Source organism: Salmo salar, chromosome 27 (genome assembly GCF_965601325.2).
Source record: "Salmo salar chromosome 27, fSalSal1, whole genome shotgun sequence".
In the NCBI taxonomy this organism is placed as follows: domain Eukaryota; kingdom Metazoa; phylum Chordata; class Actinopteri; order Salmoniformes; family Salmonidae; genus Salmo; species Salmo salar.
In genome coordinates this window covers 27,382,930-27,406,749 of record NC_138317.1, presented here as the reverse complement: position 1 = coordinate 27,406,749, position 23,820 = coordinate 27,382,930, and the positions used below count along the sequence as shown (strand labels likewise).

The window sequence follows — 23,820 nt, the reverse complement described above, 5'->3', positions numbered from 1 at the left end:
TTATTTTATAGGCTACCTGCTGATGAAATCTCTCTCCTCCGTCATCTGCCCACTAGTAGTGGTACACACGCAGATGTTGCACAACCCACACACACAGACGCCCTGAAGGGTTGGCCTAATTTTGATCATTGCTGATATGTAGATAATATAATTAAAAAGGAAAACACAATAATACAATAATAGAATTTTCATGACCATAGGAACCATCCTGCGCATTCTCAAACTCCACGCATACACCGGATTCACAGACTAGTGTCAAAAAAGATTGAACAAAGCGGATATGAATGCACTCTCCATTGCTATTCAATGCAAATCCGCCTTCATTGCATTTTGATCAACCTTTTTTTGCTGCTGTATGTGAATCCAGGCCGGTGATAGTTCACTTTGTTTTACAACGGAGGCAGTATGCAATTCCCCAAAAATGGGAGGTGCCAGGATGGCGCCCCGGACAGCTCCGGCCCAAGTCAAGCGAAGCTCTCTAGTCTGACTTCAACTTTCTGGCCAATGCTACATACAGGGCTCAATACTAACTTTTTTCATCACCATCCCAGAATCATCCAAAAGTGTAATTTAAATTGTCACAAACTGAAGATGAACCATCCCAAATTCAAATATAGATATATATTTTTTTACTGTTTTCATATGGCAACATGGGTCTATTCTTGGACCTAGGTCATTCACAGTAATTTAAAAGGCTAATAAGAGTAGCCTACAACTGAAATAGATAAATGGGGCTGTCTGAGCCAGAAATTCACATGTAAAAAAATTGCCTCTAAAAGGCCAACATTTAAATCGTATATTTAAATCTATTTTGCCTAAATGTAGCCTACATAAATCATTTTCCTACATGTAAAATTGTAGCCTAGGTTAAAGGCGCTGCTTGGTAATCTGACATCTCCCTTGGCTGTGCAGCATTTACAGTGATATGGCCTTTGCAGAAGTCAGGGCATTCATACCTCTTGCACGTCACAGAGCAGCGCAGAGCTGTTGTGAAGGAAGTTGTCAAGGAAGTGAGTTTGTGTTTATACAAGACCTTCAGCCCTCACCTACCATCAACCAATCATGTCAATGCAGAGCTATACAGAGCCCTCCACATTGTTAAAACATTTGAGAGGTGCATTGCAATGCAGTATGGAGCTCAATTTGGCCTCTGAGTGCCTCTGCAGGTTCCACAATTGCATCACAACATCCATATGGCGCCTCCAACCACATTTTAGATTCAAGCATGAATTGGCTCGAAAAGGCACAGATGTCTGCATTGGCCATGCAGCATTTACAGTGATATGGCCTCTGCAGAAGTGAGGGCATTCATACCTCTTGCACTTCACAGAGCAGTGCAGAGTTGTTCTCAAGGAAGTGATTTTGTGTTTATACAAGACCTCCCACCCTCACCTACAGTCAACCAATCATGTCAATGCTGAGCTATACAGAGCCCTCAGCATTGTTACAAAATTTGGGAGGTGCATGGCAAAGAGGTAAGGAGATCAATTTGGCCTCTGCATGCTGCCGGAGTCTCCGCAATTGCATCACACCATCCATATTGAGCCTCCGACCACATTTTTGGATCAAGCATAAATGGGCATTTAGGCTATATAAGCTATGTATATTTGCAGCCTGGTCTCATATACTAGACGTAACATAGTAAAAGTAAATCAGTGACACTCAAATTTGTGTGATATTGTCATGTTTGTTATTGTTACATAAGACAGATGGTTACTTAAGGCAAAACCTAAGGTCAGGGTGGATGGGTGGGCGAATAACACAAACATCTAGCAACCTAAAGGTTGTTAGTTTGAATCACATCAAGGACAACTTTAGCATATTAGCAACTTTTCAACTACTTACTACTTTTTACCTACATTGCAACTACTTGGCATGTTAGCTAACCCTCCCCTAACCCTAACCTTAACCCTTTTAGCTAACCCTTCCCCTAACCCTAACCTTAACCCTTTAACCTAACTCCAAAACTTAACCTTAACCCCAACCCCTAGTGTAGCTAATGTTAGTTCCCCTGGGGCCGAAGACGTGAATGTTGATTAAGGCAGCCCCCCACACCTCTCTGATTCAGAGGGATTGGGTTAAATGCAGAAGATACATTTCAGTTGAAGGCATTCAGTTGTACAACTGACTAGGTATCCCCCTTTCCTTTAGCCAGCTAGCTAACGTTAACCACCTAGCCCCCTAGCTAGAATTCACAACATATCATACGAAATGGGTGCTGGATATCCACAAAGTAATACATAGCATACGAAAAGTACTCTGATTTACAGAAGGAATAATACGAAATGCTCTGATACCAGGTTGCAACTGTGCACCCGACACGTCACCCACCATGCAATCTGAGTGGAGACAGTCAGCATTCACAATCCTGGTGTTGTTTATTGCATCTGTAGATTTACCCTCTCTAAATTTCTATGGGACATTTTCACCTCTGTTACATGAAACCACTCTCATATGTGGTGCGCTTTTTAGAATTGTGTGTTCCCGCTAATTGTATTTAGGAACATTCGAGCATAGCCTACTGGCATGTGTGCATTGCTGTGCTTATAATGTGAAGAAATAATTGTTTATCAACATTTTAAGCGTTCTGATCTGTTGCATCAGCCTCATTGCTTTTTAACATTTGTTGATGTAAAGTATACCTTGTTGTATGAACGTTGAACAGGGGCTTGATGGCACCTTAATTGGGGAGGATGGGCTCTTGGTAATGTCTGGAGCGGAATCCGTGGAATGGTATCAAATACATAAAACACATGGTTTCCATGTGTTTTATGCCATTCCATTCGCTCTGTTCCAGTCATTATTATGAGCCGTCCTCTCCTCAGCAGCCTCCACTGGAATGGTGTATCTATGGTCCTGTTTGAACCGTCCCAGACATAGCCAATTTGATCTCCCCCCGGAAGACGGATGAGCTAGCTATATAGCCTACCTAGAAAGAAAGCACATCTTTCAATCCTCTCTCCCGAAGCTATTTGAATGATTAGGACTATTTCTCAGTTTCTCTCCCTTTCTGTGTTGGCTAAAGTAAACTCAGCTGCCTTCTGTCTGCTGCAGCCCTCTCTCAACAGCAATGACTGTGCTCAACACAAAAAATATTAATCTAGACTACACTGACTTGCGAATGACTCGCAAAATCATCCTGTTGTCCCACATTTGGGTATTTTAAATGTGGTCACCCTAAGGCCAGCCGAACAGTGAACTGATGCATTGCAAGGAGACAACTCTTTTACATAGAATCTTCAGTGATATTTTATTTTGCAATGGGTTGGTTTTTTATGCAATGAATTTAGCAAGTGGATTTAGGGGCTCCCAAGTGGCGCAGTGGTCTAAGGCACTGCATCTCGGTGCTGGAGGTGTCACTACAGACCCTGGTTTAATTCCAAGCTGTATCAAAACTGTCTATGATTGGGAGTCCTATAGGGCGGTGCACAATTGGCCCAGTATCGCTAGGGTTTGGCTGAGGGTAGGCTGTCATTGAAAATAAGAACTTGTTCTTAACTGGCTTAGTTAAATAAAAATACATTTTGAAACTCAATCTCCCATGGTTCCTTTCGCGCTTGTGTTGACGTAGCAGGAAGTAAACTTGGCATGTCGATAGGGGAGGTTCTTTTGAAGTGAAACTGGTGAGTTTTATGATAATTAACGTGCATATTTAACTGTCTCATTTTATATTTCACGTCAATACAATATGCACAGCAACGTCTGGATTATATCTCATGTAGTTCATATATATCTGTGTCGTTTTATATTTCACGTTAATACAATAGCAAGGTCTGCGCCTCGTCACGTAAATCTTTTCCAGGAAATATGTTTTTCCCTGACCACAGTCAGCCCCTAAACAAGATCAGGATGAACACATTCTCCAGAATAGCAATAATGTGTAGTGTAGACAAGAGTACATAGTTTATACTTTAATCCTGTTGTTTATACTTTAATCCTGTTGATGTAACTCTGTATACTTGCGTGTAAAATTGGTTGTAAGAACCGTTATCTCTCTCTCCACACCCCCTATCTTTCGCAACACTCCTTCCCTCTCACTCTCTCCCTCCAGGGCAGTCTATATATGATGTGATGTGATGGGTGTCCATGGTCTGACCAGCTATGTGGAGGGTAACAGGGGCTTGTTCCAGGACGTCAGGTTCAGAGACAGCAGACTTGTGATAGATGGCTGTAGTCTGTTCTTCAGGCTCTATCTAAACCATGGACTGGATCAGGCACACGGAGGGGACTACGATGCCTTCGCTGCCCTACTGTCTACCTTCATCTCTGCACTGGAGGCCTGCAACATACTGCCTTATGTGGTGCTGGATGGCGGTAAGGAGGAGGTGGTGTGTGTGTCTGTGTGTGTGTGTGTGTGTGTGTGTGTGTGTGTGTGTGTGTGTGTGTGTGTGTGTGTGTGTGTGTGTGTGTGTGTGTGTGTGTGTGTGTGTGTGCGCGTGCAACAGGATCTGTGGCTCACGAATCGGCCTCATCAGTAACTTCTGAAGCCCCATAAATAAAATCCACTAGGAGAAAAATCATGATCGACTCCAGTGACCGTCAATGATGATGATGATGATGATGTGTGTGTCAGGGTTTATGTTAGCCGGCTTTTGGCCGCCCCCCAAAAATTCAAAGGCGATAAATAAAACTGTTGCCGGCCAAAATGACCTGGAGAAAAACAAATCCCATTGCAAAATAACGCTTTTTTATTAATTCATGTAAATACTTTTGACTGTCATGCTTATCGGTCTATAGGTTAATTTGCATAATTTAGTGGAATTAAATTGGCCTTTGTGTATTTTCGTTAGTCATCTGATATCTTATTTATCCAACACAACTATCATAATTGCGCACAGCATTTAGAGCCTATTTTGAGAGGGATTTATCCTGCAGATTCTCAGCTGGTTGCTGCTAGAGTAAAACGTGCTTTTATAAGCCCATTCATTGCGCAACAATTCCAAATGTAATATCGTGGCAAAAACTGTTTTGGTTCAAAATTAAAAATAGTTTTTCTATTTCTCAACTGGTAATTGAAGTGCGCCACCCATTCACCATTGAAGTGCAGGCAACAGGCTATCAGTGGGTCACCAACCACTTTACAATGTGAGCTGGAGGCAGTATGCATTTCGAAAACATACTTAATTGTTTGAAACCTGAATGTTTTATTTCATATTATGAGGCATGTCTTACATTGCTTCAAAGTAGCCTATAGGCAAAATCTGACCATGGAAACGTGGAGGCAATTATTTTATAAAGGCGCGTAAGTTTCAAGTTTGGGGAAAATTACAATTTATCCTACCATTTCTACCGTTCTGCGTGCCAGTTATGATTTTCATATGCACATTTTCGTGGAACCGTTTCATTTCAATAATAAAGTTTTCATTTCTCAAAATCATTATCAAATGGTTAATCATAAACATCTGAATAAAAATAACAAAATTCTAAAAGTTAAGTCAACTAACAGTTAAGTCAATTAACAGAAATTGATGTAACCAAATGACGGGGATTAACTACTGGTGACAAATATAATGGGGAATTGATTAAAAAAATATATAATCAAAGGGTAAACAATTCACACAATGAAACAATGAATGCGCAAGAGAGAGACTCGCCTTTACAGTATCTTCGCCACACACCCCTCCCCTTCTTCATGTCTCAACATTTTAAATTAAACTCAAGACACATTATCTTCACACATATTTGAGATGTTTTCCACTGACACCCGCAACTCAATAACCAGCTTGGCCTATTGCCACGCGTGCTGCCCAAGTTGCGGACTTTGCAAATAGGCATAGGCCTACGAGCTTATGATTTGAAACAAGCCACAGCTATTTTTTTTAACTAAGCTAATAATCATTGTTTCCTCTGTGGCTAAATAATGCATTCTGGTGTAGTATTTTGAATAATTGAATTTATTTCTGTACAGAGAGGAGCAATTATATACTGCTCAAAAACATAAAGGGAACACTTAAACAACACAATGTAACGCCAAGTCAATCACACTCCTGTGAAATCAAACTGTCCACTTAGGAAGCAACACTGATTGACAATAAATTTCACGTGCTGTTGTGCAAATGGAATAGACAACAGGTGGAAATTATAGGCAATTAGCAAGACACCCCCAATAAAGGAGTGGTTCTGCAGGTGGTAACCACAGACCACTTCTCAGTTCCTATGCTTCCTGGCTGATGTTTTGGTCACTTTTGAATGCTGGCGGTGCTTTCACTCTAGTGGTAGCATGAGACGGAGTCTACAACCCACACAAGTGGCTCAGGTAGTGCAGCTCATCCAGGATGGCACATCAATGCGAGCTGTGGCAAGAAGGTTGGCTGTGTCTGTCAGCGTAGTGTCCAGAGCATGGAGTCGCTACCAGGAGACAGGCCAGTACATCAGGAGACGTGGAGGAGGCTGTAGAAGGGCAACAACCCAGCAGCAGGACTGCTTCCTCCGCCTTTGTGCAAGGAGGAGCAGGAGGAGCACTGCCAGAGCCCTGCAAAATGACCTCCAGCAGGCCACAAATGTGCATGTGTCTGCTCAAACGGTCAGAAACAGACTCCATGAGGGTGGTATGAGGGCCCGACGTCCACAGGTGGGGGTTGTGCTTACAGCCCAACACCGTGCAGGACGTTTGGCATTTGCCAGAGAACACCAAGATTGGCAAATTCGCCACTGGCGCCCTGTGCTCTTCACAGATGAAAGCAGGTTCACACTGAGCACATGTGACAGACGTGACAGTCTGGAGACGCCGTGGAGAACATTCTGCTGCCTGCAACATCCTCCAGCATGACCGGTTTGGCGGTGGGTCAGTCATGGTGTGGGGTGGCATTTCTTTGGGGGGGCCACACAGCCCTCCATGTGCTCGCCAGAGGTAGCCTGACTGCCATTAGGTACCGAGATGAGATCGTCAGACCCCTTGTGAGACCATATGCTGGTGCGGTTGGCCCTGGGTTCCCCCTAATGCAAGACAATGCTAGACCTCATGTGGCTGGAGTGTGTCAGCAGTTCCTGCAAGAGGAAGGCATTGATGCTATGGACTGGCCCGCCCGTTCCCCAGACCTGAATCCAATTGAGCACATCTGGGACATCATGTCTCACTCCATCCACCAACGCCACGTTGCACCACAGACTGTCCAGGAGTTGGCGAATGCTTTAGTCCAGGTCTGGGAGGAGATCCCTCAGGAGACCATCCACCACCTCATCAGGAGCATGCCCAGGCATTGTAGGGAGGTCATACAGGCACGTGGAGGCCACACACTACTGAGCCTCATTTTGACTTGTTTTAAGGACATTACATCAAAGTTGGATCAGCCTGTAGTGTGGTTTTCCACTTTAATTTTGAGTGTGACTCCAAATCCAGACCTCCATGGGTTGATAAATTGGATTTCCATTGATTATTTTTGTGTGATTTTGTTGTCAGCACATTCAACTATGTAAAGAAAAAAGTATTTAATAAGATTATTTCTTTCATTCAGATCTAGGATGTGTTATTTTAGTGTTCCCTTCATTTTTTTGAGCAGTGTATAATTTTGGCACATGTATTTCCATTTACTTCCCTATTGGATCCACCGCTATGCAATTTCACTCCTGTTCTATTGGTTTTCATATGAACTTCCTTTAGGCACAATCCTAGTCATATTAACAACCCATTCTAGTTGTTGCATCTTTAAATTCCCCTGCTTTATAACCGCTATCAGGTGCGCTGTTTAGAATGGTGTTTTCCCAGGTGTGCTGTTTAGAATGGTTTTTTCCCAGGTGTGCTGTTTAGAATGGTGTTTTCATAGGTGTGCTGTTTAGAATGGTGTTTTCCCAGGTGTGCTGTTTAGAATGGTGTTTTACCAGGTGTGCTGTTTAGAATGGTGTTTTCCCAGGTGTGCTGTTTAGAATGGTGTTTTCCCAGGTGTGCTGTTTAGAATGGTGTTTTCCCAGGTGTGCTGTTTAGAATGGTGTTTTCCCAGGTGTGCTGTTTAGAATGGTGTTTTCCCAGGTGTGCTGTTTAGAATGGTGTTTTCCCAGGTGTGCTGTTTAGAATGGTGTTTTCCCAGGTGAGCTGTTTAGAATGGTGTTTTCCCAGGTGTGCTGTTTAGAATGGTGTTTTCCCAGGTGAGCTGTTTAGAATGGTGTTTACCCAGGTGTGCTGTTTAGAATGGTGTTTTCCCAGGTGCGCTGTTTAGAATGGTGTTTTCCCAGGTGCGCTGTTTAGAATGGTGTTTAACCAGGTGCGCTGTTTAGAATGGTGTTTTCCCAGGTGTGCTGTTTAGAATGGTGTTTTCCCAGGTGTGCTGTTTAGAATGGTGTTTTCCCAGGTGTGCTGTTTAGAATGGTGTTTTCCCAGGTGCGCTGTTTAGAATGGTGTTTAACCAGGTGCGCTGTTTAGAATGGTGTTTTACCAGGTGTGCTGTTTAGAATGGTGTTTTCCCAGGTGCGCTGTTTAGAATGGTGTTTTCCCAGGTGTGCTGTTTAGAATGGTGTTTTCCCAGGTGTGCTGTTTAGAATGGTGTTTTCCCAGGTGCGCTGTTTAGAATGGTGTTTTCCCAGGTGCGCTGTTTAGAATGGTGTTTTCCCAGGTGTGCTGTTTAGAATGGTGTTTTCCCAGGTGCGCTGTTTAGAATGGTGTTTTCCCAGGTGTTCTGTTTAGAATGGTGTTTTCCCAGGTGCGCTGTTTAGAATGGTGTTTTCCCAGGTGTGCTGTTTAGAATGGTGTTTTCCCAGGTGCGCTGTTTAGAATGGTGTTTTCCCAGGTGCGCTGTTTAGAATGGTGTTTTCCTGTGAATTGAATATTGGCAAATGTTTGCAAATTACGTTTTATTGTCTGCTTCATTACATGAGTTGCATGTTCTGTTAAGCTGCATTACCATAATCTAAATGTGATTTCTGTCATTCTGAACACCGTGGGTGGACGCCCCTTATGCACGCAATGCATATGGGTCCGATAGATTTCTCAAAAGGCCGAAAATTGAAATCTTCCCGGTCACGTTGTCCAGCGCCACATTTTCCTAACGGAAACCCTGGTGTGTGTGCGTCAGGCATGGACCCCAGTGATAAGAAGCTGTCCACCCTGAGGCAGCGGCTGCAGAGTAAGATCCAAGAGGCTGAGTCTCTGTCCCGGGGCCGACACGGCTCCGTCCTCCCCCTCCTCACAAGACACGTCTTCATCCAGGTACAGACACACACAGACGGACCCAGAGACACACACACATACAACATACAGGCGAACTCATACACACCACTCCTCTCCTTTTTCACATCACATTCTTTTTTTTCTGTCCCTCCCTCAGGTCCTCTCCCAGCGAGGTGTCCCGTTGGTCCAGTGCCCCGCCGAGGCAGACTGGGAGATTGCCTGCCTGGCCAATCAGTGGGGCTGTCCAGTTCTGACCAATGACAGTGACTTTTACATCTTTGACTTGCCAGGTGGGTGGAGCCAGACCAGGAAGTGATGTCTCCTTCCAGTTTTTATCTTACCCCTCCCCCCTCCTCTCTCTCATCCCTTTCTCCCGCCTCTATATCCAGGTGGTTATATTCCGTTCCGGTTCTTCCAATGGGCCAATGTTAGTGGTTCACCTCCAAATCACTACATCCCAGCCAGACGCTACACGGTCCGTGGGATGTGCCAGCACTTCAGGGGAATGAACCGGGAACTTCTGCCGCTGTGTGCTGTCCTGGCAGGGAATGACTACACCACAGAACAAACCTACAAACACATACACACACTCCTCCCTCAGCTAACCACGGGAGGGAAGAGGGGAGGCAGAGGCAGAGGGAGCCCATCCCATATAGAGGGCCTCCTTCTCTGGCTCTCCTCCTTCCCTGGACCTGAGGAGGCTCTGGAGGAGGTGGGGAGACTGACAGGAGGAGTAGAAAGAGGAGGAGGAGAGAGAGGGAGAGGAGGAAGGGGGAGAGGAAGAGCAGGGAGAGGAGGAGAGATGTCCGGCCTGTGTTCTGTGCTCTGGTCAGGCATGCAAGAGTACCATCTGACCCCTCAGAGCCGTCTCTCTACCTGGTTCTCTGGAGGCTCATCCAGGTCGCCAGAGGGGCTGTGGGCCACTACTCCCTGCCCGCTGCCAGAGTGGCTGTGCTGGGCCGCAGGGAGCGGGGCGATGGCCCCCCTGGTGCTGGATGTCCTGGAGCTCAGGAGGGTGCTGCTTATCCCTCAGGTGGAGAACAGCCGACTACCCAGCAGCCACTGCAGTGCCACGGCCATACGACAGGCCCTCTACGGGATCCTACTGGCCAATCAGGAGCAGGGGGAGAGGGGAGAGACAGGGTGGGGAGAGGGTCACAGGGTCCAGAGACAAGGTGGACAGGAGACCCAGGTAGAGGGACAGGGAGAAAGGGGGAGGGGAGGAAGGCAGTGTGGAAGGAGGGGAAGGGGCAGAGGGCAGAAACAGGGAGTGGGTCAGGGGGGTGCAGAGCCTTCCTCAGGCAGTGGTCAGGGTGAGAACAACGCCCCTAGCGCTGTGGAGAGTGACAGACGTATGAGTGTGTTTGTGGAGGAGTACGACAGACACGATCTGAACCTGAGGAAGTGCCAGGTGGAGCCACGGACCCCTGGAACCAGGCTACACCTTGAGACACTCTGCCAGGTAACCATAACTCTCTGGCAGGTAATCATAGCAACACACTATGCCTGGTAACCATAACAACATACTCAGTCTACATTTTTTCCAAGATTGTTACTTTTTTGTCCATAGTGTCATCTTCCTTTTTGATTTTTACTACCCCCCCACCCCTCCCTCTCTCTCTCTCTCCCTCCCTCTTTCTCGCTCCATCTCGCTATAGGCTCCTGTGTCAGTGCGGCTGGGAGTGCTGTATGATGTTCTGGGGGTGAAGGAGTCCTCTCTGTCCCCCCTACCTCTTCACCTTAGGCTGGCCCTTGGAGTGACTGGGTTCTGGAGGAGAGAGGCCAGACCTTTTCCCTCTCTACCCCAGGTACAGGCTCTGCTGCTGGGCATGGTCCATGGAGAGATGGCCCGGAACACTCATCCTGGACAGAAGCAGAACACAGGTAGGGGCAGTGTACACACATGCAAACACACAGGTACGCGCATAAACGTGTGCACAAACACACACACAAATACACTGCTCAAAAAAATAAAGGGAACACTTAAACAACACAATGTAACTCCAAGTCAATCACACTTCTGTGAAATCAAACTGTCCACTTAGGAAGCAACACTGATTGACAATAAATTTCACATGCTGTTGTGCAAATGGAATAGACAACAGGTGGAAATTATAGGCAATTAGCAAGACACCCCCAATAAAGGAGTGGTTCTGCAGGTGGTGACCACAGACCACTTCTCAGTTCCTATGCTTCCTGGCTGATGTTTTGGTCACTTTTGAATGCTGGCGGTGCTTTCACTCTAGTGGTAGCATGAGACGGAGTCTACAACCCACACAAGTGGCTCAGGTAGTGCAGCTCATCCAGGATGGCACATCAATGCGAGCTGTGGCAAGAAGGTTTGCTGTGTCTGTCAGCGTAGTGTCCAGAGCATGGAGGCGCTACCAGGAGACAGGCCAGTACACCAGGAGACGTGGAGGAGGCCGTAGGAGGGAAACAACCCAGCAGCAGGACCGCTACCTCCGCCTTTGTGCAAGGAGGAGCAGGAGGAGCACTGCCAGAGCCCTGCAAAATGACCTCCAGCAGGCCACAAATGTGCATGTGTCTGCTCAAACGGTCAGAAACAGACTCCATGAGGGTGGTATGAGGGCCCGACGTCCACAGGTGGGGGTTGTGCTTACAGCCCAACACCGTGCAGGTTGTTTGGCATTTGCTAGAGAACACCAAGATTGGCAAATTCGCCACTGGCGCCCTGTGCTCTTCACAGATGAAAGCAGGTTCACACTGAACACATGTGACAGACGTGACAGAGTCTGGAGACGCCGTGGAGAACATTCTACTGCCAGCAACATCCTCCAGCATGACCGGTTTGGCGGTGGGTCAGTCATGGTGTGGGGTGGCATTTCTTTGGGGGGCCGCACAGCCCTCCATGTGCTCGCCAGAGGTAGCCTGACTGCCATTAGGTACCGAGATGAGATCCTCAGACCCCTTGTGAGACCATATGCTGGTGCGGTTGGCCCTGGGTTCCTCCTAATGCAAGACAATGCTAGACCTCATGTGGCTGGAGTGTGTCAGCAGTTCCTGCAAGAGGAAGGCATTGATGCTATGGACTGGCCCGCCCGTTCCCCAGACCTGAATCCAATTGAGCACATCTGGGACATCATGTCTCACTCCATCCACCAACGCCACGTTGCACCACAGACTGTCCAGGAGTTGGCGGATGCTTTAGTCCAGGTCTGGGAGGAGATCCCTCAGGAGACCATCCGCCACCTCATCAGGAGCATGCCCAGGCATTGTAGGGAGGTCATACAGGCACATGGAGGCCACACACTACTGAGCCTCATTTTGACTTGTTTTAAGGACATTACATCAAAGTTGGATCAGCCTGTAGTGTGGTTTTCCACTTTAATTTTGAGTGTGACGCCAAATCCAGACCTCCATGGGTTGATAAATTGGATTTCCATTGATTATTTTTGTGTGATTTTGTTGTCAGCACATTCAACTATGTAAAGAAAAAAGTATTTAATAAGATTATTTCATTCATTCAGATCTAGGATGTGTTATTTTAGTGTTCCCTTTATTTTTTTGAGCAGTAGATCCACAAAAAAACATCACATTGCAAAGTGCCCAAATATTTGGTTGTACAGTCTTGTCTTTCGTACACCAACATACATACTAAACCAGTTCTCGCTCTAACTCAGCCGCAGAACAGAACCTGTGGATGAAGCTTCGCCTGCGGCCAGGAGATAGGCGGGGTTTTGATGTGGGCGTGGCTCATTCCCTCAGCCAATGGCAGGCCTGCCTGTGGAGTGTGCTCAGTCTGAACCAGCTGCTGTGTCTGCCCCTGCCTGAACCAGACACAGCATGGTAGGTAACGCAAGCACACACACACACACACACACAAACTGCCCCTACTCATTTGAACCATACTGTCCCTCTGTCCCCCAGGTTATTCAGTGGTAGTCTGGTCCATGGTTTGGTTGGCCGTCTGAGAGGGGGTTGTTCTCCTGAGTCTGTTCTGGCTGCAGCTCCTCTCTCTGGGCATATCTACCGCTCCCTACTGGCTGCTCTGGAGAACTGCACGCTAAATACACTACCATCAGGGAGGAGGAAGAGGGGGAGAGGAGGAGGAGGGAGAAGGGGAGGAGCCCCTTCCTCCCAGGAGATAAACAACAGGTTTGCTCTGCTGATGACTGAGGAAGAGGATGAAGAGTGAGGAGACTACTGTAGGTTCTTTCTAGTCAACATGGTGCTCATAAATAAACATTCCTCTTTTCACAGCTTAGAGAGAAAGAGAGTGGGATGAAAAGAAAGAGATGGCCTGTGGTATTGGTACACTATTTTAGGAAGCATTAATTCATTGATTTAAACCCACTCAGGGAATGCTGCGTTTCAATGACAATTCTAAACAATTAACATTTCTAATGAAACTCTTCCTTTTAATTAGGACATATAAAGTATGTATACGTATGGCCTTCATGAGGCCTTTACGGCAGCGAATGCCCTCTTAACAAGCAGCTGATGTCACCTTGTCAGCATATGAGTTTACACAAAACATTGAGCCTTTGAACTGTTTTTAATAAAATGTGTAAACTCAATGAAGATGTGCATCATTCTTATCATTAGTCTCAATGTCCACATAGCAACCCAACCAGACCATAGTAAGAGTTACTTAACTATTAGTAACCAAATAAAAACATGTTCAGTTCCAGCTTTCTGTTTATTTTCAATTTCATGTTAACAGTCATCACATACATACAGTAGTAAAAATGCTAATGTTTCTTCTATAACCTCAGACATTACATCATTTCATTACAGTACAATATAAAACAGTACAATTAAATACACACAATAGCATAAAATGCATAGTATAGAATCATATTTTCAAATTCTTGAGCTGCACTTGATTTCATTTACACGGTAAAATACAACCAATGGATTAGTTCCAAAAGTGCTATCTACTTTCAAGTACTTGACCCAGGTCTGATAAAAAACATGTTTGTTGAGGCTGAGAGCTCTTAGATCAGTCGTTCATCTGTCGCTTTAACAATGAGCTTCTGTCTGAAGACAATCATCACTGAGTGACTTTCATGTTAGTACTTTCCCTCGCCTCAAAGAGTGTGTTCTCTATGATTTCTGTCAATATGAAGCTTCAACATGATTCACTACAGCAGTTTCATACCACACTGACCAGCTCTCGTCCTCCAAATAAAAGCACAACAGATAAAACATTTTAAAGACCCTGGGTTATGCTGTGGATGATGATGGGGGTACTGTGTGAGTGTGTGTTGACACGGTCTCCTCTTCCTTGGCTCCACAGGTGTCCACCACACAGATCAGACAGCTGGTGACGGGGAACGCTCTCACCTTACTGCATGTCACCCACCTACACACACACACACAGGAGTAAGATAAAACACACACAGGAAATCATACACAAATGTGTGTGTGTGTGTGTGTGTGTACCTGTCAGTGTCAGTGTGGTACTCCAGGATGTGTCCTAGTCGTCCGACCCCCTGGAAACCTGCCAGTACGTAAATCACTCCGCTGACTGCAGCACACCTCACGTTCATCCCACGCCACGGCATTGCCGCGGCAACGTGCCACTCATTCCTGGCGATGTCATAGTACTCCACCGAGTCCAGCCCACCTATACACTCACACATATAAATATACCCCAAACATACCCTACAGAGTGTGTGTGTGTGTGTGTGTGCGCCATACCCAGTCCGTTCATTCCTCCCACAGCGTAGATTCTGTTGTTGACAAACACCAGACCGTGGTTCTTCCTGGCTTCCCTCATCCCACTCAGCTCCCTCCATCTAAAAACACACACAGAAGATACACACATTTATTAACTAGTTATTAACTTCTAGAGGAGTGTGTGTGTATGTGAGCGCGTACGTACGAAAGGGAAAGGGGGGGATACCTCATCAGTTGTACAACTGAAATGTGTCTTCCACATTCAACCCAACCCCTCTGAATCAGAGAGGTGCGGGGGGCTGCCATAGTATGTGTGATTAGACTCACTCTTCCTTAACGGAGTCATAGACCTCACAGTTGCTGAGGACCCTCCCAGAGACGTTGTTGCCTAGGGACCCTCCGCAGACGTAGATGAGCCCATTGGCCTCCACGCTGCCGTGGCTACAGCGAGGCATCAACATACTGGCTTTGGTCTGCCATGACTCACACCGCGTGTCATAACACTCAAACAGGTTCAACGCTGAGCTGCCTGGAGGGAGAGACGAACAGAGACACACAGAAAGGAGCACAAACACTTCAATACAATGGTACGCTACAATACTAATATAGATAAGCCATCAGCCCAATACTTCCCTGTTCTCCGGTGTGTGTGTGAAACTCACCTACTTCCGACCCTCCAGAGGTATAGATCTTGCCCTGAGAGGCGCAAGCAGCCAGACTGTCCCGTGGTGTAGGGGGGCCTGGTTTACAGAAGAGAAAATGTAAGAACAAACACACAAAATATTTTTCTCATTTTAGACCACATGGGAGTGAGTATTTGATGGTATTAAAAGATACCGAATACTAAATGTTTTATGAATAGGGAATGACCCTAGAATGGCAAAAAATGTATTCCAAGTGATTTTAATGGGCTTTCTTCATTCTGATGGTTTTATACACAACCAAACTAGGACAAAACTGATAGTGAAGTAGTCCAATTTGTAGAACTTTTAATCTATTTAGCACTGTATCAAAATACCTTTATAGACGGTATACTGGTTTTCACAATATATCACCCAGCCCTAACACACACACACACACATTTTTCTGTGTTGCAACACAAGTCACACTACTCCCATTTCAGTCACTAATACAACACACACACACTTTCCAGTACCTAGTTTGGAGTACCAGCTGTCCTTCAGCACGTTGTAACAGTCCATCCTCTTGATGGGGAACAGCTGAGATCCTCCCAGGATGTAAACAACATTATCCCAGAACACCGCCGTGGCATCACGCCGCTTCTCAAACGGACAACGAATGTCTGACCAGCTGTAGTCCTGGACACACACGGCCCGTACTTGAAATGATTCAGCCGTTTGATTAACATCCCCACATACTTGAATGAGAGCAGATGGACTACAGACTGGCCTTATCTAAGTGACGTAATGTTCTTTGAGTTGAAGCACATGTAGGATTACAAAGGTGTGTGTGTGTTTGTGTACCTTAGGGTTGAAGTATCTGCAGGACTGTGGTTGCGAGCCTCCAAACAGAGCAATCCTGTAGTCGTGTTTCTTACGTCGCGGGCGACTGTTCTCTCCCAACTCCTCACGATCCTCTGGACACAACAGGTGGTACCGCATCCCACCTAGATACACAAAAGAGGTTACACACACCCACATAAATAATGGGGCCAATGTGTGACATTGGGATCCACACGTCAAAATGGTTTGAAACAACAAAAAATATCAGCTTAAATGCAGTTCCACATATATGCAAATTGTCCCATAACTCCACTTATACTTCCCCCTTAGGCCGAGGGCCACACATCTTTAAGCAGGGTTCATACAGACATTGGCGAGTCAAATTCAAGGACTTTTTCAGGCACTTAATTGTAATTTTCAAGGACCTCAATGTTAAACAATTGTATAATTTATATAACTGTACATACAGTACAGGGCCTTATATAGAACCCCCTCCCCCCAAAAAGCATGCAAAACGTGTAAAAAAAAAAAGTAGGCCCTTATCACTTTAAGAATAATGCATTTTTTAGGCCTTGATATTCAAATTATTATTACATTCTAAAATATGTGAGAATAATGTGGACATTGCCTGACTAAATAGATTGGATGCATGCATGGCAAGGTTTCTGTAGCCGATGTGGCTGACGCAGGCACACATAATAAAGCCATGGATAGCAGTAGCATTAATCTCACCATCACTGTTATGATAAAGTGACCAAAAAACAGGAAGGATTTGTATGGAAAGCCAAGTTGAAGCCAACATGAGATGTTGTCATCATCATAATAACCGCACATGGTTTTACCGCAGCAGAGTAGCGCAACACCCTTCAATTGAAGCGGCGGAAAACAAACGAAAGTGGTCACATCTCTGACAAAAACGAATCAAAAATTGAATAAATGGATACCAAATGCGAATCCAACAAGTATTATGCATAATGATTGAAGAAGCACATTAATGACAGTATGGATTTAGGTTTTAAGTATCAAGGTAAGGTCCCTCTCGGTTAGAGATGTTTGATTTCTCAATAGTATTTACTTTTTTAAAGCATTTACAAAGTGCTATATAGTTACACTGCATTTCTGAAATCTCTATACAAAAACTGACAGTTAGATCCAGGATTCTTAAAGGGTTCAAGTTCAATGTCTAATATAACTGATTAATGCTTAATATATGATATAAAGACAACTTACATTGCCATAAATGCAAGGACAGAAAAGTAATGTTTTATGTCACACGATTTTGGACATATCCTTCAAGGCACCAACCATAGCTATGATCCCACATATATCTTAATGTAATGACATGAAAATGTTTTGCAGATTATTATCAACAACTTATCAAAAGCTGTAACAAGTTGTCCAGTGTAGGAAATCCTCACTGGTACCCCAGTTTATAGTAAGACCCATATACAGCTGTGTACTCACTGATGACCATCTTAAGACACTCTGGGTTGTCCTGTATGAGGGGTTCAGCCTGGACGGTCTTAGAGAGGAAGGCTTTGGACACCAGAGGGAAGCGAACACAGCCCAACACCTCCACCATGTGACTCTGTCTGTTACACACATCATACTTCAGCCACCGCACCGCAGACTCATAGATCTACGCACACAAACACACAGAAAGGTAGAGAGAGAAATAGAGGGGGGGGGGGGGGCATGTCATACTTGAGCCAGTGATCTACACACATTAATGACAACATGGTAAAGTACCCTGGTGTGTGTATGTTACCTGGTCCTCGGCCCGGACAGTGAGTGTGTCTTGGTGCAGTAGCTGTGTGAGCTGGGTGACGTTCAGTTGGAGGAATTCATCCAATTTATAGACCTCAGTGAAGTGTTGATGGATGAAGTCATCCGCTGACAGCTTCAATTCTGGACAGTCCAAACACTCCGCTAGAGCAGAGATGCCTGGAGAGAGACCAGAGGTTAAGGAGTGTGTTTGTGTGGAGATGAATTTGAGAGACACTATTATAGATGTATAGAATTTAGACATGTCTTACCCAGACAGTTGGTTGCATCAACTTGCTCTTTTAGGAAGTCAACACACATCTTCTTCACAGGTTCTATCTGGTACTGGTTGGCTGCATCCAGCAAAGACTGGACATTACTGCTGTTCACTGAGATACTGAAACACACACACGGTTTGGGGTGTGTTTTGTGTCTGAAGTGTCCCATATGGACGGACATTTGCGTGTGTGCGCGTCTTACCGAGCGGTGTAGACAAACTCCACCAACAGTTCTATGATCTCAGGCTCAGCACTCCTCAACTCCACCTCGTGACTGGTAGACTCCATCATGCTGGCTAGAGAGAGATATGGAGAGAGAGATATGGAGAGAGACACGTGTCACATTGGGTGATTAGAGGTAAGGGAGAAAGAGATAGGGTTACAACAAAGTTGAGTGTGCATGCGAGTGTGTGTGTAGTGTACTCACTAGTAAACATGAGGCTGAAGAAGTGGCTGGCTGCAGCTAAGACCACTCTGTGAGCAGGAATATGTTTCCCCTGAACCACCAAGATCACATCACATAGGGTACCCTGCAGAAAACACACACTGTTAGACACACTGTTAGAGACACACACACACACACACGCGGCGCGCACGCACACACCTGTTTCCTTAGGTTGTTCATGACGCCCATGATACTGGACAGGAATCTGGACTCCTCTTTGGAAGCCAACTTCTTTTCATTCTTCTTCTTAGAACCCGAACCTGAGGGTTTGTCTCCTGTTACAGCTGCAGAAGCCATGCTGGTGCTGGCCATAGCTGCTGGCTACTAAATTTGGTGTATATTTAGTTAACTTAGGGTTGTCAATAGCCTCATAAGACAGGAAATTCAAAATAGGCACCAATAATAACGTGTATGGATAAACTGGCTAGCTTGCAATAGTAGCTAGAACTCCCAGTCTGCTGCTGCCAATGTCCACTGCACAGCACACCCTGTTTGTTTTGGAGATAGTAATTACGCTAACTTAGCTAGCTAGCTATATAGACTGCGTGCAGTTCAGCAGCTAGCTACATACATAGGCATGTCCAGCTCGTATATACACTAATCTTGATGTTGACTCGCTGCGAGTAAACCGCTGGGCTATAATATTGGTTTAGTTTGCTGACAGAACAAGTTAAGAAAAGTGGGTTCTGATTTTATGTGTTGTCTAGCACTGCCAGAGTATCTCTGGCACTCACTTCTTCCGGCTCCCTGTTGTGGTAGAATCAGTAGCAGCGGCTGTCAAATATCGCCCTCTAGCGTCAGTTTACAGACCGCCTCCGTTTGTCTGTTTTCATTCTGAATTGGAAAAAGTGTATTTCTTACAGCCAGCCTACCGTTTGTCGTTTCATAAAGGCCCCAGCGTTGGAAAAAGTACTCAATTATCATACTTGACTAAAAGTAAAGATAACTTAATAGAAAATGAAAGTCACCGAGTAAAGTAAAAGTGAAAGTCACCCTGTAAAATACTTCTTAAGTAAAAATCAAAAAGTATTTGGTTTTAAATATACCGAAGTATCAAAAGTAAAAGTATAAATCATTTCAAATCCCTTATATTAAGCAAACCAGATAGTTTGACGGATAGCCAGGGGCACACTCCAACACTCACACATAATTTACAAACGAAGCATTTGTGTTTAGTGAATCCCCCAGATCAGAGAGTAGCGATGACCAGTGATGTTCTCTTGATAAGTGCGTGAATTGGACCATTTTCCTGTCAAAATGTGACAAGTACTTTTGGGTGTCAGGGAAAATGTATGGAGTAAAAATTATATTATTTTATTTAGGAATGTAGTGAAGTAAAAGTAAAAGTTGGCAAAAATATAAATAGTAAAGTAAAGTACAGATACCCCCCCAAAATACTTAAGTAGTACTTTAAAGAATTTTTCTTTAAGTACTTTATACCACTGAAATGCACTACCGAAAAAGACGGAGCTGACGTGTCAAATGTCTGTGTTGTTTACTATTGAAAGCTAAAACGTATGGCTATGCATTGCATTTGTACAGTTCCGGCATATAAATTGGGTGCACCTGTCCTATCTATTGTAGTACAGCTACAAAACTTTCCCGCAAGTCCCATGACAGATGACGTCACCAGGAATGCAGGGCAGTGGTGGATTGACCTGGAAAACGAGAGAGAAAAATAAATTCTGTGACTAACAATAACGAGAGATTGATTGCGGGGATTAACTGTCGGGTCTCGAAATCATTTATTTCAGCCGCAATGTCTGTGCTATTTTGTTGCCGCTGTGTTTTTCCTTCTGAAGACACCGACGAGGTACTGTATATGGGAACAGGAAAGAAACATGATTTATTGTCTGGGTGTGTTTACAGTAACAAGTACAACCACATTCTTTTATCCGAGGGAGGCATTTGTGGAATAAGATACATACAAGCACATTATAATCACTCAGGCTACTTTCAAATAGGCTTGTTTAAAAACATATAATGTTAAGCCAATAGGTCATTGCATGTATGACAACACACAACATACATGTTTCTGGTTCAGGAAGTGTTATGCCACAATATTACCAACTGAGTGAAACACGGACTACAGAATAGAATAGGTATGTTGTTACAGTATTAGACATTGATCGGATTAGTATAACCCGCCTGATACCTCATTCACACATAGTGGAACGTGTGTGTTACAGAGACAGCCCCTACTGCACCCCAAGCTTCCAGAATCAGAGAAGCCAGTGTCGGCCAGACAGCCTCGACCAGCACCCACAGGTTCAATCACACATATTACCATCATATTACAAGTGTGTATGTGTGTGTTATTGACTGTGTGTTTGTGTGTGTGTTTCAGTGAGTCGGAGTGGTCAGTTGGTCCCGAAGCGTGTGGGTGTGAAGGACTTGGACCAGCGGTTCTCTGATGTGACCGAAACGTTCAACCAGCAGCATGAGAGCTATAATGTCATGAAGGAACGCATCATATCTCTCCGCCGCACTTACAACTGTAACAATGACAGCACCCTGACTCTGACCGAGTGTGTGAGGAAGATCAAGGAGGAGTACAGTGAGACACACACACACACACACACACACACACACACACACACACACACACACACACACACACACACACACACACACACACACACACACACACACACACACACACACACACACAGGCATAACAGAGCCATGCCCTTCCTTTCTATTTATTTCTCTCTCTTTTATTGAACCTTCATTTAACCAGGTTAGTTTCGTTGAGCTAAACATCTATTTTGAAAAGATACTTCTTCCTGTCCTCTTTTTACCCCTCTCACTCCTGCTACAGATAAAGCCATATAACTTTTTTAAATCTTTCTTTCTTTCTCTCTCTCTCTCGCTCCAGAGGACAGCTACAGGGTAACCGTGATGATAAAGGGGTATGACTTCTCTCTCTCTGTGGTTCCGCTGAGGTCTGTGGATGAGGGAGAAAAGTCTCTGCCTCGCCTACTCCGGTTGGCTCAGGATGAGCTCAGGGGCTTTTCCCAGGGCGCCATAGCAATAGTCGCTGCCGGGACCAAGCTCCAGGTGCTGATAGACTGGCTGCTTAGTCGGGGGGAGCGAATGGCGGAGCAGGTCAGGGAGGTGGCACCAACTCATCAGGACCACTGTAGGCTGGAGGAGAACCTGATTGAGACCATGCAGGAAGTGAGAAGGGTGAGGGAGCTTTCGCTAGGGTACTGCCAGCAGGCTAGAGAGATCCAAACTGAGGCCGCACAGATAGCAGGGCTGGCCTGACACACACATACAGACACACTCTGGTAACACTGAATTTATAAATGTCACATTTAAATCTTATGGGAATTAATTTAGGCTATTTTTACTATCATGTAAAAGCACACTATAGACCTACACTGTTACACAACACACTAGATAGTATTTCAGTATTATATAGTGAGTATGTCTATAAACATGTTAGAGAAATTAGCTGTGATATATCCTAATGTATTCTGGACAGGAATTCCTCATCTAAATCCTAATCTAATCAAACACTGTGTTGATTAAACCACTGTCAATGTTAGAGATCATGTTAGTGTTTTTTCTATGTTAATACTGTATGTTATTGTATTTTATAACAAATTAAAACTGCAAACTTGTTAGTGTCTTAAGTTTTGAATGAATATGTTTGAGTGACATAGCTGAGTATTTAACATTTTTATTCCACACATCACAACCACTTAGCACGCAGAGACTTCTTACTGGTACTGACAGGACCCCGCAGCAGGAGAAGGGGATGGAGGAAGGGATAGGGAGAAGGAAGGAGAGACTGTGTGGGGGGTTAGGGGTGGTAGAGAGCGAGAGAGATGTGTGTGTGTGTGTGTGTGTGTGTTAAGAGAGGGAAAAAAGGGAGATGAGAGGATGGGAGAAAGATATTTGCTACTGGTATGTTGCTGCTGTAGTGTGGACTAGGACATGCCAGTCAATAACTTACATAATGTATTAGCTCAAATGTTAAGTACTGCAATTATCTGAAGGCCTACTGTTTCTCTGCATCCATAACCTTTGCATGGCCATTAGCTATGCACCTCATACTGAGACTGGCAGACAGGCCTTTCCCTGGTTAATTATTATGTCAACCTTATATAATTAAGCAATAAGGCCCATACCACAGCTAAGGGCTGCTCTTTCATTTTAGTCATTTAGCAGACGCTGTTATCCAGAATGATTTACATGAGCAATTAGGGTTAAATACCTTGGCCAAGGGCACATCAGCAGATGTTTCACCTAGTTGGCTTGGGGATTCAAACCAGTGACCCTGACACAACGCTCTTAACCACTAGGCTACCCGCCGACGACGCAACATGGAGTGCCTGGACACAGCCCTTAGCCGTGGTATCCCATATATCACAAATCCACGATGTAATTAGAGCAGTAAAAATAAATGTTTTGTATATGGTCTGCTATAGCACGGCTGTCAGCCAATCAGCATTCAGGGCTCGAACCACCCAGTTTATAATTATTATTACAGACCTACCATAACATTTTTATATAATGGACCCTGCAGTAACCATGTACATACAATTTATAATCCAGCATATTATAAATACATACCATTTAAAGAGTTGACAACAAAGCTGCTACTCTCTGGTATTATCCTCAATTACCTCGACACCGGTTCCCCGCAAATTGACACATTGACTCTGAACCGGTACCTACTGTATATAGCCCCGCTATTGTTATTTCCTGCTGCTCCTTAATTGTTTGTTTTTCTTATCTCTTACTTTTTTTTGTATTTTTCTTAAAACTGCATTGTTGGTTAACGGGTTGTAAGGAAGCATTTCACTGTAAAGTCTACACCTGTTGTATTCGGCGCATGTGACAAATACATATTTATTTTATTTGATATGGAACATAGTATACTTTCCCTTTTAAAATCACATATCAAAGTTTCATTTAAAAGTTACAACTATAAGCTATGATAGCTAAAACACAAAGGTCATAAATCATATAACTATGACCGGACTGTCAAACAGCGATGACAGCGACAATCTACCCTATTTGTGAAAATGATTATGCCCCGCCCCTACACCAAATTTAATTGGTCGCTATTTCTGGAGGCGCGGTTCTTACTTTTTATACTGCTTAACCATTGGC

The 23,820-nt window shown here is 44.6% G+C and overlaps 3 protein-coding genes across 5 annotated transcripts; 2 read left to right on the top strand and 1 right to left on the bottom strand.

Annotated features, from left to right (window-relative positions):
* Window positions 1-3,548: 3,548 nt before the first annotated feature.
* Window positions 3,549-14,610, top strand: aste1b (asteroid structure-specific endonuclease 1b). Of its 2 annotated transcripts, XM_082970198.1 has the most exons (9): window positions 3,549-3,623; window positions 4,052-4,314; window positions 9,006-9,139; window positions 9,258-9,390; window positions 9,490-10,562; window positions 10,759-10,984; window positions 12,742-12,907; window positions 12,989-13,266; window positions 14,361-14,610. In XM_082970198.1, exons 2-8 carry the CDS (start codon window positions 4,077-4,079, stop codon window positions 13,254-13,256), a joined length of 2,238 nt encoding a protein of 745 aa, XP_082826324.1. In that variant the 5' UTR covers window positions 3,549-3,623; window positions 4,052-4,076; the 3' UTR covers window positions 13,257-13,266; window positions 14,361-14,610. The 2 variants fall into 2 exon arrangements, with proteins under 2 accessions (XP_082826324.1, XP_082826323.1); XM_082970197.1 differs by lacking the exon at window positions 14,361-14,610 and having other exon boundaries at window positions 12,989-13,638.
* Window positions 13,742-19,783, bottom strand: klhl7 (kelch-like family member 7). Of its 2 annotated transcripts, XM_014178243.3 has the most exons (13): window positions 18,853-19,712; window positions 18,676-18,778; window positions 18,451-18,544; window positions 18,243-18,367; window positions 17,975-18,150; window positions 17,671-17,845; window positions 16,228-16,370; window positions 15,900-16,062; window positions 15,406-15,483; window positions 15,071-15,272; window positions 14,765-14,862; window positions 14,507-14,690; window positions 13,742-14,426 (listed from the first exon to the last, which is right to left on the bottom strand). In XM_014178243.3, exons 1-13 carry the CDS (start codon window positions 19,003-19,005, stop codon window positions 14,288-14,290), a joined length of 1,833 nt encoding a protein of 610 aa, XP_014033718.1. In that variant the 5' UTR covers window positions 19,006-19,712; the 3' UTR covers window positions 13,742-14,287. The 2 variants fall into 2 exon arrangements, 1 of the variants encoding a protein (XP_014033718.1); XR_014382935.1 differs by lacking the exons at window positions 13,742-14,426; window positions 14,507-14,690; window positions 14,765-14,862 and having other exon boundaries at window positions 15,136-15,272; window positions 15,900-16,054; window positions 18,853-19,783.
* Window positions 19,784-20,277: 494 nt separating this feature from the next.
* On the top strand, window positions 20,278-22,322 carry LOC106588788 (uncharacterized). Its single transcript, XM_014178213.3, has 4 exons — window positions 20,278-20,506; window positions 20,883-20,961; window positions 21,041-21,250; window positions 21,572-22,322. Exons 1-4 carry the CDS (start codon window positions 20,453-20,455, stop codon window positions 21,961-21,963), a joined length of 735 nt encoding a protein of 244 aa, XP_014033688.1. The 5' UTR covers window positions 20,278-20,452; the 3' UTR covers window positions 21,964-22,322.
* Window positions 22,323-23,820: the final 1,498 nt, after the last annotated feature.